Source organism: Eublepharis macularius, chromosome 1, assembly GCF_028583425.1.
Source record: "Eublepharis macularius isolate TG4126 chromosome 1, MPM_Emac_v1.0, whole genome shotgun sequence".
In the NCBI taxonomy this organism is placed as follows: Eukaryota; Metazoa; Chordata; class Lepidosauria; order Squamata; family Eublepharidae; genus Eublepharis; species Eublepharis macularius.
The window spans coordinates 223,337,846-223,353,200 of NC_072790.1; the positions used below are offsets into that span (position 1 = coordinate 223,337,846).

Consider the following 15,355-nt stretch of genomic DNA (forward strand, 5'->3'; position numbering starts at 1 on the left):
AATGCTCTCAAGGATCTTGGTGGTAGGTACCTCTATTAAGATGGCCAGTGGGGCAAACCCCACCCAAGTGGGAGTCCAGGACAGGCAGATGAAATGGCTTGGGATGCTCATGAGAGCTGCACTGTGGGCATCAGTTCTGAATGCAGAAATCTCAGTAAGAAGATGGCCCTAGGGACCAGGAGCAGTGTATTCAAGCCAGTATCAGCTTGAAAAACTAAGGCTGCCAGCTCTCAGTAGGGAAATTCATGGAGATTTGAGGGGGGAGGGGTCTGGGGGGGAGTTTGGAGGATACAGGCCATCCCTCCAAAACAGCCATTTTCTCCAGCAGAACTGACTGCTGTAGATCAGTTGGAATTCCAGAAGATCTCCATGCCCCACCCAAGTGAAAAGGTGTCTGTTCTTTCCCAGGACAGCTGAAGGATTTTATATTCAACAATCAGGTCTCCTCACTTGGCTTCCCCCCTTCCAGCTTGTTTCCCTTCATCTTATCTTCATCAGAAACAAGAAAAATTCAAAAACAGCCTATGAGTAGCCGTCGTGTGCCGTTCCCAGTTCTGTCCTACTTCCCTCCTTCCCTTGTAAACAGCTCTCTCTCTCTCTCTCTCCCTTTTCTTTTTCACAGCAGGAAGGAAAGCTGCTTCCACAGGCCTTCAAGCTCATGGTTCTCAATTTTGTTTGCGCATTCTTTTGACTTCCAGTTCTTCAGTTCAATTTAGTGTCTGTACTGGGCCACCGGGCAGGCTTAGGCCACAACATAAAACTTTATTATCTAATTTGAAAGACAAAGTCCATATCCAGCACTTTACAGCAGTCTGCTCTTGGTCCCTTTTTATTCCACCTTCCCCTACTGAAGCCTCAGCTGTTGTTGCTCTGTTTTCTGTTTTCAGGTGTGCCACAGGGCCTCTTGGTCGTGCTCCACCATAAGCCAAAGGGCAGCAGGCACTTCTTCCTTGACAACCAGCAGCTGGTGCCGCACCCAGCTCTGGTGGCGACTGTGCACGCCCATTACTCCATGCAAGAGGGATTCTACCACTGCCAGGCCAACGAGGATGCTGTTGCCTCAGTGGCAGCTGCTATTGGGCAATTTTTGCACACGATTAACTGATCAACTTTTGCTGTAAAAATGGAAGAAAGCCACCACGGGCAGAGGGGATAATGTGTCCTTTTCATGCCTTTACGAAAATTAATTTGGGGGCTCCTTTGGTTTACTGCATCACACAATCTTATTATTTAGGAAATTACACCATCTCTCCAGAGTCCTACTCGAGGCAGATAAACCTCTCGCCTGTTTCCTGTTGGTGTTGCAGAGTTTTCTTTGTTCCATGTCTACAGGAGAGATATATATTACTCTCATGATTTGTAACAAGCTCATGTCTTCATCTAGGGAGAGCTTTCATTTGCTGGCCAAAATGATAAGGGCATCAATTCACATGCCGGTTAAATAATTCCAGTTTGTCAAGTAACTGGTGGCCTTGATTTGCCAAAGGGTCAATCAAATTACTGGTAGAAAAAACATCAGTGGACCACCTATTCTTTGAGTGCAGTCAAATATTGTCACGTTTCCTCTGAGATAAATTATACCAGTGTGAAGGCGGAGAGTTTGTCTTGATTAGACATCATTCTTTTTGATTTTGTCATTTGTTAGCAAATGCAGAATGGAGGCTTGTGTGACTACAAACTCTGCAGCAACCCCGGAAGGCCTCCTGTCACAGTGAGGTTCTCCTACCAGCCACCTGCTTACAACAGTAGGGACCTCCCTAGAGGAAGAACTGGGCTGCTGTAATTGACTTGCACACTTAAGTCCCAGTTCCTCTGCTTTATTTCCATTTTATTTTCACTTTTTACTGGAAACTGTAAGCTGACCCAGTGTTGCAGGATTAAAGCCCTACAGAGGACCTCATTTTAGAAACCTTGTCTGGCTTAGTTACAAGTTACAATAATTCATAACACATTTTTAGAGCAGATTTAAGCATTTCTCAATAAGAGTTAACCAATTTGTTTTTACAATAAGCACAAATATCAACCTCCTGGTGGTTAATGTATCTTTTAGCGGATGTTGCGGCTGTTCTAATAAAGTGAAGACTTTGAAAACACTTGCCCAATGAGCAGACCAAATCATTTTTGGCCACTCCCATGTCCAGCTGTACAAACAGCACAAGTTGAGTTCACATTGCGATATTAGGAATTTTAAGTCAGTCAAATCTTTAAGAAGAGATAAAATAACTAGAAGAAGAGAATACCCCAAGTGCTGAATGGGGACACTTTGAACAATTTAGGTTCTGAATATCTGAATGCCAATTAGGTGTCAGAGCTCAAATGTAAGCACTAACAAGCTGAGGGAGGGGACAGTGTGAAGAACGGTGGAGAGTGGGGAATTTTGAATCCATCCAAACTGACTGGGAGACAGTCATTCACATCTCTTTCCTTTTTTGCCTATGAATACATTAATTTGAGTTAACACAAGAAAAGAAACATTTCAGTTGTCTAGTTTGGAGTCAGGAAAAGCTCACAATTTGACCATCTCATGATGCCTTCCTCCTCTAGCCAATCAATGAATTTCCAGTTCATTTGTAAAAGGATAAAGGCTAAAAGAGAGTTAGCATAAATTTCTTTGGCCATCTGGGACTTCTGTATAGGACCAGAGATGCATTCCAGAGTAAGATAATGAAATACGAATTCTAATTCACGGGAGTCAAAATTGTATCCCAAGGAAGGGGTGGAATATATGACTAAATTGGGGGCAGTTAAGCAAACAGGAGACCAGGAAGTGATAGTAGGAAGAATGGTTACTTTTACACACAAGCCAAAATTCGGAAGTGTGGATAAATTCATACCCTGCCCAGGGAGTTGTGTTACAATGACGACATCCTTACTGTCCTGTCCCCAATCAAGCTTCTAGTCCTTAATGACATGCTTGAAATGTCAGACACCGCCCGGTGCAGGCTAACTGAGTAGAGCCACAGATTCCGGAGCACCCTAGCATACCACGTCTCTGCGTGCTCGCATGGGGGAAAGGAACTCTGCACGCCCTCAGAGGCACGTCGAGGCCTGACTTCCGGAAACCAAAAGCAGTCATTCCGCGGGAGAAGAGGCGAGCCTGAGCCTGAGCAAGAACCCGATGCAAGCCCAGCGCCCCAGGCGGATAGGACGGAGCTATGGGGTCCCGCGGCCGCTAGGGGGCCGCGGAGAGCTCCGAGCGCATGGGCTGATCCGCCGCGCAGGTTTTGGTTTCCTTTTCCATTGCAAGGAAAGAGCAGAGGCGACCCGAGAAAGAGAGAAGTGCAAGCGAAAGACCAGGGAGGGGATCGGATGTGGGGATCCCACCAGCCTCAGCCTGCAAGGGCAGCACCAAGGGGATCTGCCCTCCAGCAGAAAGACAGACGAGGCGATCCCCAACGCTCTTCTTTGCAGGATTCTCCTAGGAGCCCCGTCTCCTACGAACGCTCCCCCCAAGCTGTGGGTGTGGATCTTACAGCCGATCGCAGGGCAGGGGTAGGTCGAAGGGAGCCCCCTAGGCAAAGATCCAGCGAAACAGCGGGTCCAAGTAGCGATCGGAGATCTGCGCCCCAGGGGCAGGATCCGTGGGCTTCTGCTTCGCCAAATAGCGGCTCCTACCTACCGGGTTCCGAAAGATCAGAAACAAACAGGAACCAAGAGTCGGCACTGAAGGGCAGGCAAGTCCCAGGAGCAGCCAAGGACCCCGGTGCACAGGCAGGACACCCGCCGCAGAGAATGATTTCCCGGTTATGGTCCTGGAATAAAGATGCCGGATCCTCCTCGAAGAGCGGCAGCCAATCTGGAAGCGCCTCTCATAAGGTGAGAAAGGCCAAAAGGCCCGTCGCGGCTGTGAAGAGGTGCGGGGGCTCAGGCCCCTTCAGCTCCGAGGGAGGGGGTGCGTTTTAGAGATGCTGCCAGGCCATTCCAAGGCAGGTTCCGGGTTCATCCCTGGCATTTGCTGTTGTTGTTGTCCTTATTTATTGATGATCCGCCTTTCTCACTGTGATCCAGGGTGGATTACATACCGCAATTGCAATAGCTAGAACATTCACAGCAAAAATACAATATGATCAACAGTTGGGACATTCAATGAAAACAGATACAACTAGGTATGGTCACCACAGATTTGAAAACTAGTATAAAGCTGAACGCATAGACGAAACCTTTCTGAATTAAAGCATAAGTAATTAAAACGACATCTTTGTCGATGCCCCACTACCCAGTAGGAGCATATCTACATCAGCAGACAGCACCCAATAGCCTAGTCTACACTCCCTGACTCTTCTATTTCTTATGACACAGTCCTATAATCCGAGTAGAAAGCCCTCCTCAAAGCACCCACAGCACCCTCAAATATTGGCGGGGGGGGGGGTGAGCTTTTAACTGCTGGATACTTTTCTGTGCCCCCCCTCCAGGATGTGCTAAGACTCCCAGCTGGTTCCCAAAGTGCAGAATTAAAGTGAAACTGAATCCAAATGGCCACTTCCCGGCAAGGCTCTTCTGGGAATTCACAAGGGAGTAGGCTTAACATCCCGTGTAAATACTGCCCAGGGTACAAAAAGGGGCTGGCATGATGGTTGCTGTGCCCGCTTACATTCAAATTTTCTTGGCAAAAAACAATGCCAGACAGACAAGATAAGATAACGTTTTAGATCTACAGGAGGGAGAAGGGTAAAAAGGATACACGAAGATAAAAATGGGCTCTGGCCTTGAGAGGTGGCATAGAGCACCTTTTCTCCAGTCTGAGCTGCGCTTGTGTTTTCCCCACAGCCTCCAGTTCTCAAAATGGAGGGAGGAAGAAGTGCAAGTGATGTGCAGAGCCCCAGATGTGGCCCAAATGGAAGCCCAGCTTTTGCTAATGTCTGTTGTGCTACACCAAGACATTGCTGTGGTGCTAAGTGCTGTCCAAACAGCATGTGTTAGACCAGTACAGAGCAGTAGCTGGGGACATCTTCACTTTTCCCCCATCTCTGCACAGATACATTATGTGACTTCAGGCAAGTCACTTTCAGCTTCCATTTCCCGCCCGTAACTTGGGCTTCACAGGATTCTTCTGAGAAGAAACATCACAAAGAAGAGAAGAGTAGAAAACATTCTTCTAAGGTATAATGTGATATAAATGTCCTGGGGTCTTCTGGGTTCCACTTCTGGTTCAGCATTCCCAGTGAAATGGTCCCATCCTTGCATCATTTTTTTTCCTTGCATGGTGAGTCTTTCACTTGTGGTTAGATTTTCAGCGGTTTTTAATGCTCTTTATTTTTTTGTTGCAGCATCTGGAGCAGGGCAAAGGAGAGGCCAGAACCTCTTTGATCCCAGAGACACACAAGGCCCTAACAACAACCAACCAGCTGGAGGCAGAGCTAGAGGTAAAGGTGCCGTAAAACCAGGGCTTTTTTTCAGCGGGAACACGGTGGAACCGAGTTCCGGCACCTCTTGAAAATGGTCACATGGCCAGTGGCCCCGCCCCCTGATCTCCAGACAGAGGGGAGTTTAGATTGCCCTCCGCGCTGGCACAGAGGGCAATCTAAACTCCTCTCTGTCTGGAGATCAGGGGATGGGGCCACCAGCCATGTGACTGATTTCACCAAGGGCGATTTAAACTTTAAAAAACTCCCCCCTTGTTCCAGCTGACCCAAAGTGACATCATTGTGCAGTCCTGAGTTCCACCACTGAGTTCCACCACCTCTTTTCCCAGAAAAAAGCCCTGCTTAAAACTAAAACTTCACCAGTTCAAAGCCTTATTCTGCCGTGAAGCAGTCCTTCTCGCCACCTCCATCTCACCTTTCTCACAGGGTTGTTGTGAAGATAAAAGGGGAGAGGGAGAATCACGGGTGCTGCCCTGAGCTCTTTAGAAAAAGATGAGATAAAATCCATCAAAGAGATTTATATTATTTATTTAGAATTTTGTCATCCTCCCTTTCTCCCAGTAGAGTAACAAGGTAGATAACAGCAGAACATAAACCAGAGAATACCCAAACTAAAATATCCAGCAATTAATGCTCTTCAATAAAATTAGTCAAAACAGTAATAAACAATGTGCTTAAAAACAACCCACAGCATAACGCTGCACAGGGAGATTACAGTTGTTGAGTTCGATGGTTGTAATGCATTCTAGAAGGGGGGGGGCTGCATTTCATGATAAGCCACCTAGTACAGAATGCTGCCCCTGAACTCTTAACTGGCACAAGTTGGTGCACAAGTTGGAATTCCCTGTTTGTGTACCAACTAAGCCTGGGCTACGGAAAAGGAAATACTGGGGGGCATTGTGGCCCTGGACTTTGACCCTCCACGGGGCCTGACAGAATTTTTTTCCCTAATATATACCCCCTTCTCCCCAGTGGAGAAGATGAGGCACCAGGAGAGGGGAAGAGGTTGCCTAATATAGAAGACTAAGGCAAGAGGCCGCTGGCACAGGCAGCTTTTTAAAAGCTAGGATTAGACAATAGGGGAGAGAGGTCTATACCAGCCCTAGCAGAATGCAGCTTCCAGGTTCAGAAGCAATATACCACTGTGTACCAGATGCTGTGACAATTAACAAGGCAAGGACATTGTCATGATAAGTGCTGATACCTGCAGGCCTCTTTCAGATATTAAGCTGGCCTGTGACTCACCTTTCTAAATATGCCCTGGGAAAGCAGGGAAGGGAGGGCTTTAAAGCCGTCAGGGGAAAAAACACCATTGGCTCCTGTTGCTCTGACGGACACCTCTTTGGAATGTTTGTGTAATGAATAAAAAACTGCCATCCTGGGAGAGATGAAGGCGGTTGTCCTAGCGTTGGGAAGGTACTAGAGGTTGGCGTGTCTCTATCCTCTACCTCCACAAAGACAAACACCCATCCTAGTAGGGGATGTGCAGGTCTGTTTGATAGCGCTCAAAGTTTAGTTACAGATTAAGACTCTTTTTATTTATTTATTTATTTTGTATTCGTTGCAACCCTAGTTTATGGTAACTTCCTGTATACTGTGCACTCTCTTCTGTAAACCAATAAAGCTTTTTTTTTTAGTTAAGCTGTGTCCTTACCTATGAGCCTTCTGCTTGAGCCATTTGCTAGAAATCTGTACATGCTCAGAGGCTCACCAGTTTCCCAAACAGCGAGTGAAGGCCCAGGCCTGTTCAGTTTGGGTGGCGGCAGCCTACCAGAGGAAAAATAGTGACCAGGAGGGGGGAGGAAACCCCCTCCCGATCATTATAGTCATCGCGTTCATTCCCATTTGTAAATGCCTGCAGCTGGACACTACTGGAAACAAGATGGTAGACCAGATGGACCCTTGGTCTGATCTCCCAGGGGTCTTAGAGTCTTACGAGAGAGCATCTTATATCTAAGCTACTTCTCAGGAGCCCTGGTGCCTGCTGTGAGCTTTTCCCACATGACCCTGCGCTCTGGGGATAGTCCCATTTCCCTCTTGTGGTGATTGACAGCCTTTCCTCTCTTGCAGGCTCTGCGGAACTCCTCACATCCCCAGTCCTTGGAATTCCTTCAGGCCCTGGAGAGACCCTTCCAAATTGTGACTGACTTGCTGGCTGAGAACCAGCGGCTTCAGACGGAGGCCCTCCAAGTACGCTCCTTGCAGGCTGAGGTGAAGCAGCTTCAGCAAATGCTGCAGAAGCGACAGGTCAGCCAGAGAGTCCCCGAACATCCCCTGGTTGCTGAGAATCAAAGGCTTCGGCAGGAACTGCAGGAGCTCAAGGACAGCCATGGGGTCCTGTTATCCAACCTGCAGGCAGTGTTATCCAGCATGGAAGCCGAGAATCAGGAGCTTCGGCAAGAGCTTCAAGAGCTTCAGAGGGGCCAGGTACCCAAGAGCGAGACAACAGCAGATAAAATGCCGGTTCCACAGATTATAGGTATATATCAAAGCATCGAGAGGAGATCTGATAATGGTCAAGGAATAGAGATGTAGTTGGAAGCAAGGGTCATTCCTACCTGGACATTTTTTGGAAAATTGGGGTGATATTTAAGGCAGGCCAGTAGCACATCTTGGTTGTTGGCAGTGGGGCTTCCTTCCCTCCATGCCTTAATAGAGCAGCATGTGGCCTGTACAATAGATGGCAATGTGTTTTCCAAGAAGTAGTTAGGTAGTGTCCTAATTTTACAACCTGGGAAGAAAATCCAGTTCTGGAGTCACAAAAGCTCAGAATTCCAATAGCAGAATAATTTATGCAACTGTGCTTATGTCTGAACCAGAATAGTCCATCTCTCTTTAACAGAAACAATTTGTGGATTCTCTTGTAGGCCTCGCTATAACTTTTATGGATATTGTTTTGCACACTTTCTGTTTCACCCATATATGGACAGTGCTTGGGGTATGTCAAGGGCTGGAGATAGGATTGCCAGATGTCCACTGAGAGTGGGAAATGCTCCACTGGCTCTTCCTGTTTCCTGCCTGTGCTCAATGCAGTGCCAGGGATCAAATGGCATTGCCTGAGAGCACACCATCACTTTCAGCTAGGAGCCCAGAACTGACATCACTAGGTCATATAACACTCTAGGAATATCTCTGATCCCTGTGCTTTTGGGGAGATCCTAAAATGTTATGCAACACAGCAGCATCACCTCTGTTTACACAACTGGAAGTGATGTCACAGTGTTACGCAACACCATTTGGCCTGTGTTCCCCTCCCACCAGTTGCCAGTGCTGGGATGGCAGTCCTAACTCGAGATCGCGGAAGGAGGTCTTAGACCCTGATTAGATGGTAACAGGCCTGTGACCTGATCCACAGCTGACCATTATGCTGCCCCTCCTTTGTGATAAATATTCCAAGTCAAAGTCCCCCAGCTATGAACAGAGATGTCGCTGCTTCCTGATGGTGCCGTAACTGCTGCCCCTGCCCTGAGCTTCCAGGCAGCCAAACTCAGATACGGTAGCCTGGAAGGGGGGCATGTGGATAAACTGCTGCAGGACAGTTGACTCAGCAGCATCCCTGTGAAGCCGGAAAGCAATCTGGAATGCTGAGTCAACTGTCAGCAGAAGCTACTGCACAACCAGGAAGCAACGCTTTGTTTGTTTTTATAGACCCAAAGAGGGCTTATCACATCATCCTCTCCTCCTCCACTTTATCCTCACAACCACCACCTTGTAAGGATGATAAAGTGTGACAGGCCCAAGGTCAGGTTTCCATAGTGGAGTGGGAACTCAAGCGCTGTACTTCCTTGTTTCTAGTCTTACATTTTAACCACTGCTTCAACATAAACTGTGGACTTCACTTTCTATGATGATAGCATGAGAATTAGAGTGGAGTAGTGGTTAGTGTTAGGCAAGAACCTGGGGGACCCGGCTCCTCACTCTGCCATGAAACTCCCTGGGTGACTTTGGGCCAGTCACGCTTTCTCAGCTGGGCCTACCTCCCAGGATTGTTATGGGGATAAAATGTGGGGGGAGCCCTGCATGCCACCCTGAGCTCTTTGCAGAAAGTGTAGGATTAAAATGGCAACGATCGTTTGATGCTTGTGAACAGCCAGAGCCAGAGGTACAATTCAAGATGTGCTTATGGATAACCATTTTATTTTATCAACATTTATACCCTGCCCTCCCCACAAATGGGTTCATGGCTGTTCTAGTTAGTGGTGATGACTGTTATTCTGGAATAGACAGTGGTAGTTATTCAGGTTTAATTGATAACAAAAATATACATAGATGCATTGTTAGTCATGTATACTTCTAACCCAGAGGAAAATTCTGTGCTTTTCACAGCAAGGGCTGCTGGGCAATTGAAATTGGCTAAAGTATTTTGGGGGGGATCAGACTTTAGGAAATTAATGGAGTTTTGTCCCTCTCCTCCACCTTTTCTCCTGCCCCAGCCTTCCCTGTACAGGTCCGGGTAAGTGGGGAGACACGCGGTTACGAGAAGCAGTTTCTGGGGGACGTTGCTAAGGTCCTGGTTGGCCACAAGGTCTCACTCCAGGTGAAGGAGTATGAAGAGGACTCGGGGCACCTTCTGGTGTTGTTTTTGCCCATAGCCCTTCGTGCAGGCACTGATATTGACAACGCTCTCAATGGTTTCAAAAGTAAGTAGGTCTTTTAAGGTGTGTGGGCTCAAGACAGGTACATGAAATGGCTTTGGATGTTCATGACAACCAGCCTCCTCCCTTGGCTTCCCAGTTTTTTTCCTTTGGTCACATTTGCATCAGATCCAAACTACGGACAAGCCCAACTTTGGGCAGCCTCTGCAACCTTTCCACATGAGCCAATGTTGCTGGTTCAATTCCCATACTGCAGTGTTTTTTCCATGACCACCTGCACCCGATTTGCTGCCATGAGTAGTCACTCTGGCTACTATACAGGTTTTCCATGGCTTTCCTGGGAGCGCTTCAACTTTTTTAAAAAATCCATTTTCCAGTCTGCTGTTTCCTTATGCACACTGTTTCTCCCATCTTTTAGTGTTCCACCTGTCCCCCTCCCACCCTCTGCCAGCCCACTTCATTCCTTCATTCTGATTGGGCACTGTTGTCTATCCAGCCACTCCCTCCCCTTCCTTTCCATTTCATCACAAATAGCAATAACGGATAACCTAGCATACCAATCAAGCTATTTGGAAAAATGGTTTCCATTTTTGATTATACTTCAAATTATGCTTCTATGGAACTTTCCTTACCAAAGAAATATATTGATTTTGTATTTTATTAATCATCATGTATCGTTTAACACCCTTCACTAATATTGTAAATAAGGGTAGTATTAGTGTTAAATAACATTATAATTACATTATGTATGGTTAGTATATTGGAAAATTAAAAGTTTCAAGGAATTGTTATTGCTCTGAATCCCCTTTCAGGTATGCAGAAGATCCTCTTGGTGGTTCTCCATTATAAGGCAAAGGACAAGCCATTTGTGGCTGACAAGGCGCAAGTTCAGCACCCAGCCCTGGTGGCCACTGTGCATGCCTGCTACTCCATTGAAGATGGATTCTACCACTGCCAGGCCAATGAGGACGCTGTGGCTTCTTTGGCAGCAGCCATTGTGCAGCTCACACGGGAGAGCTGACAGGAGACTGCACAGCTTTTGAGTTTGACCTGCTGCTGTTTGGAATGTTTGTGCTGTTCATGTTTGTTTGTAACTTATTTTGGAGATCATCATAGAAAGGCAGAATGTCCATCTTTTTAGCAAGCAAATAAATCCTCTGAAAGAGTAGAGGGGGAGGCCCATTAAAGAGGAATGGTGTTGAAGAGCTGAAGAGTCTTTTTCATGCAGTGTATGCTGGAAATACTCTAATTTACCATCCCAGGAGTCTTTTTACAGAAGCCTGTGTCTTGCTGGGGTGCAGAGGCAGGGCCGGCCTGCCCTTTGAGGCTGATGAGGCTGCCACCTCAGGGCGCTAAGGCGCTGGAGGGGTGCCAGCCCGGGGGCAGGGACGCACGCCACAGAGCTGCTGCCACCACCGCTGGCCAGGAGCACATGCTGGTGGCGGCAGCGTGGGGCAGCTGAGCAGGCAGCCTCCCGTTCAGTTGTTCTGCGGGCCAGGCATGCAGAACAATTGAATGGGAGGGCTGGAAGGCCCCCTATGCACGCACCAGCCCCTGCGTGATGACGTCACACACAGTCTGGTGCACACACGTGCACAGAGGCAGCATTAAGTTGCCTCAGGTGCCGGCAATGCTGGAGCCAGCCCTGTGCAGAGGTCTCCTTTGCTCTGCATCTGCATAGAATAAGCAAACTTCTCATATCCTATAACAACTTCATGCCTTCAGCTGAGAACTTTTTGCCAAAATGACACCAGAATTAGACTCCAATCCACACTTTCACCAAACTCCTCCTCTTACAAACTCAGGTCACATGAGATAGAAGGAGACTCAAAGAGGTATTCTTAAGGACATCCAAAGTTACTGTTAAGGATTCTTTGAATTCCTCTTTGGTGGTGTCAGCGTGGCCCCAAATTCCTGATGAATATAAATTTTGAGGATATGATTTGACCATGATCAATTTCAGAGGAGAAACTGCCCCCCGCACCTAACTTCTTCAGGATACCATTGACTGTTCTACATTCAGCTTAGCTAGTTGAAAGTACCCACTCCAGAAGCAATTCATGATTCATTCCATAATATGGCCATCATTTCCTGATCTTCCAAATAGTCAATCTACACCTTACTATGTAGAGCTGAATCTTGATCATGTATCTTGATCAGGCATTGTGCAGGGGGTTGGACTAGATGACCCTAGAGATCCCTTCTGTGCCCAATGATTGTATGTATCCTGGAACAAGAATCCAAAGGAACTAGGAAAGGGAATGAACAGTTAATACAATCTAAATTTCAGTTTTGTGTGTCAACCCTGCCCCAACCTAGATAGCCCAGGCAAGCCCAATCTCATCAGATCTAAGAAGCTAAGCAGGGTCAGACTTGGTTAGTAAATGGATGGGAGACCTCCAAGAAAGGCCAGGGTTGCAGAGGAAGGAACTGGCAAACCACTTTTGTTAGTCTCTTGTCTTGAAAACCCCAACAGGAGTTTGCCATACATTATCAACTATGACTTGACGGCACTTTCCACCACCACATCTGCACTTAGCTAGATAAGAGATTTGTGTGCATGTGTGTGCACCATCAAGTTACAATCAACTTATGGCAAACCCAGTAAGGGGCTATCAAGGCAAGTGAGAAGCAGAGGTGGTTTTCTAGTTCCTTCCTCTATAGAGTCTTCCGTGGTGGCTGCTGCTCATCCAAGTACTGCTTAGCTTCTGAGATCTGATGAGATCAGGCTATGCCTTGCCATCTTCCCTCCAAAATAAGGGATAAAAAGAAGAAAAAAATAGCGCTTAGAGTAGGACATCTGGTTAGCCTGCCTCGAACTATCTTCTAACCCCATTTTAAAAGGTTTTCTGTGGCTGATGCATGTACCCAGTTTCTGCATCTACAAGGAGCATCTAGTTTCTGAATGACTCTCTCTACAGTTTGCAGAAATGGGCTCTACTATGGAATCCACACAGCTCCTTCCCATAATCACCTCTTCTTGCTGAGCAGCTGAAATTCTTCAGTGCCAGGAGCTGCTCCAGACTGAAAGTTAAAAACAGCCCATGCCTGGAGTGATAATTTCACCGGAGGGAAAAAGATTCACTTTTATGCTGTCTAAATTCAAAGACAGGAAGCTGTTTAACTTAGTGTGGGTCATTATATCAGCCATTACAAAAGCAAAATAATCATCTCAATAGTAGCCACCATTTCATTCATTTTCTTATAGGGGTTCTGAATTGTCCTAATTAAAGCACACTGAGTTGCCAAAGGTTTTTTTTTTAATGTTTCATTGGGTTGGATCCAACAATTCCCTTAGGGAGGAATATTTCTGTGATAGGACAGTTGCTCCCTCCAACAGAAACTCTTCTTTAGACGTGTTAATAGACTAATCACCTGATTGGGCAGGATCATCTACCTATACAGATGCGAGGCTGACAATTCTGCAAGATGGAACAACAAGAAGAGCGTCAGGCTTATGGAAACTAGCTGAGAAATATGAAGGCCCTTCAAAAAGTGGGGGTGGGGGTGGGGGGTGGGGTTCCAGTGGAAAATTAGAAATTTTGGGGAACACTGAAATTTTTTCCATACCTTCTCTTTAAGAATCACTAAAATCCTTTAAGACAAAGTTTTACTTAAGAGTCTAGTATGAAGATTTTTATATAAGCATCTATAGCATTTATATAATTCCTGCATATATGAATTTTACTCATTTATTCTCCCCACTGGGTACCCAGAGTGGCTTATGACAATCTCCCTTTCTCCATTTTATCCTCGCAACAGACCTATGAGATAGCTTAAGCTGAAAAAGTGTCTGCCTGGCCCAACAATACCCGACAAACTTCCATAGCAAAGTGGGATTTGAACCAGGATCTCCCAGATCCCATTTTGACTATCTAGCCAACATGTGTTTCAAATGTGACTAATTTTGTCCATAACTAAAATGCTATAATGTATATGAAGATACAATATTAAATGTTATAAACTTCAACTTGATATCTAAGAATACTGCTAACCAGATTATGACTGTATGAGAATCAATTCAGGTTAAACACTTTCTTTTACAACGTTCGTTTTCCCCAATGCCTCAGATGGCAAAAACTAAGATCCAGCACATGTACTAAGAGCAAGATGTGGGTCCAGTAGCACCTTAGAGACCAACAGTACATGTACTAAGATACTATAGGGTGCAGCACATTGTCGATAGTTATTGTGTTGCGGCCCAAGTACAGAAACACCTGAGAATGGCAAGAATGTCCCACACAAGCAAAGGTATAATTCATAGTTGGGGTGTATTGGTTGAGGGCCAACTGGTATTCATGTTTATAAGAAACTTGTAATCACTACTTTTAAATAAATTTGGTTATGATAAAAAAAATAGCAAGAATGATAAAGTTTTTATACACTTAAAATATTCAAATATAGAGAACTCTATATGGTATTTCAAGTTATAAGTTGATTAGTTAGCCCAAAATGTGTATCCCTATCAAGTGAGACAGCTAGCAATTGTCTTCTTAGAAGGGGCTTCTTAGTTTGGGTAAAATATTTTGACAGATTTGTGTAACTGCTCTCATTTAATTATCTATGTACCAATAATGGATGGTATAATTTTCTGTTGAGTTGGTCAGTGTTAAAAATGCAGAACAGTTATGCTATAGTAAAGGATAAAATGAAAGTAAAGATTCTCTAACAGTATCTCTTGCATACTGTACCCATCACAAAACTGAAACCTTGAGGTGTACCTCTTGACCAAGATTAAATTAGATGTAGAAAAGCAAAATAGATGCGTAGGGCTTCTGCAGTGCACACCTATATCAAAATCGGGCCTGACCAAAGTCATCCAGAATGCCATACTAGTTCTGACAGAATACCTTTGGCTTCTCGTGTTTTTTCTGAGCACAATCCAAAGTGCCAATTCTCATCTTGAAGGCCCTAAGGTGGCTTCAGACCAGGGGAGCCGAAGAACCTCTTGTTTGCATAGTAACCTGCTTGATAGTGAAAATCATCAAGGGAGACCCATTCCATGTGCTTGTTGAGGAGAGATGGCTGGCTATCACAGACAGCGCTGTTGTGAGGATAAAATTGAGGAAAGGAGAACAACGTAAACTGCTTTGGATCCCTGTTGGGGACAAAGGCAGGGTATAAATAAATGTCACATTTACTTGGAGCTTTAAGTACCGGATGGAAAATTTCTGCAGGCATTTGAGAAGAAGCATGTATGTTTCCCTCCCTAGCCTGCCACTTGCCTTTGGACTTTTTCTCTTTACATGGTACTATATATTTAGTTTTGGTGCTATTTGCTGAATTTTTGTTTTATGTTTAGTGAGCAACTAGTAGACTGTAACTGTATTCTGTGCTGTCTTGGGAACATTCCACTGAGGCGACATAGGATTTTTAAATCTATCCTTCATGTGTTTA

General features: G+C 45.7%; 1 protein-coding gene across 1 annotated transcript; it reads left to right on the plus strand.

Moving 5' to 3' along the window:
- The first annotated feature begins 3,258 nt into the window (after nt 1–3,258).
- LOC129326701 (uncharacterized) lies at nt 3,259–13,467 on the plus strand. The gene is made up of 5 exons (XM_054975040.1): nt 3,259–3,816; nt 5,268–5,363; nt 7,434–7,842; nt 9,797–10,003; nt 10,771–13,467. The coding sequence occupies exons 1-5, from the start codon at nt 3,310–3,312 to the stop codon at nt 10,977–10,979; spliced, it is 1,428 nt and encodes a 475-aa protein (XP_054831015.1). The 5' UTR covers nt 3,259–3,309; the 3' UTR covers nt 10,980–13,467.
- Nucleotides 13,468–15,355: the final 1,888 nt, after the last annotated feature.

Excerpts from the sequence above, each read along its gene's own strand:
- LOC129326701 (XM_054975040.1), top strand. The coding sequence starts at position 3,310 with ATGTGGGGATCCCACCAGCCTCAGCCTGCAAGGGCAGCACCAAGGGGA. Across the intron at positions 5,364-7,433 it reads AGCTGGAGGCAGAGCTAGAG|GCTCTGCGGAACTCCTCACA; the intron begins GTAAAGGTGCCG and ends CCTCTCTTGCAG. Across the intron at positions 7,843-9,796 it reads GCCGGTTCCACAGATTATAG|CCTTCCCTGTACAGGTCCGG; the intron begins GTATATATCAAA and ends CTCCTGCCCCAG.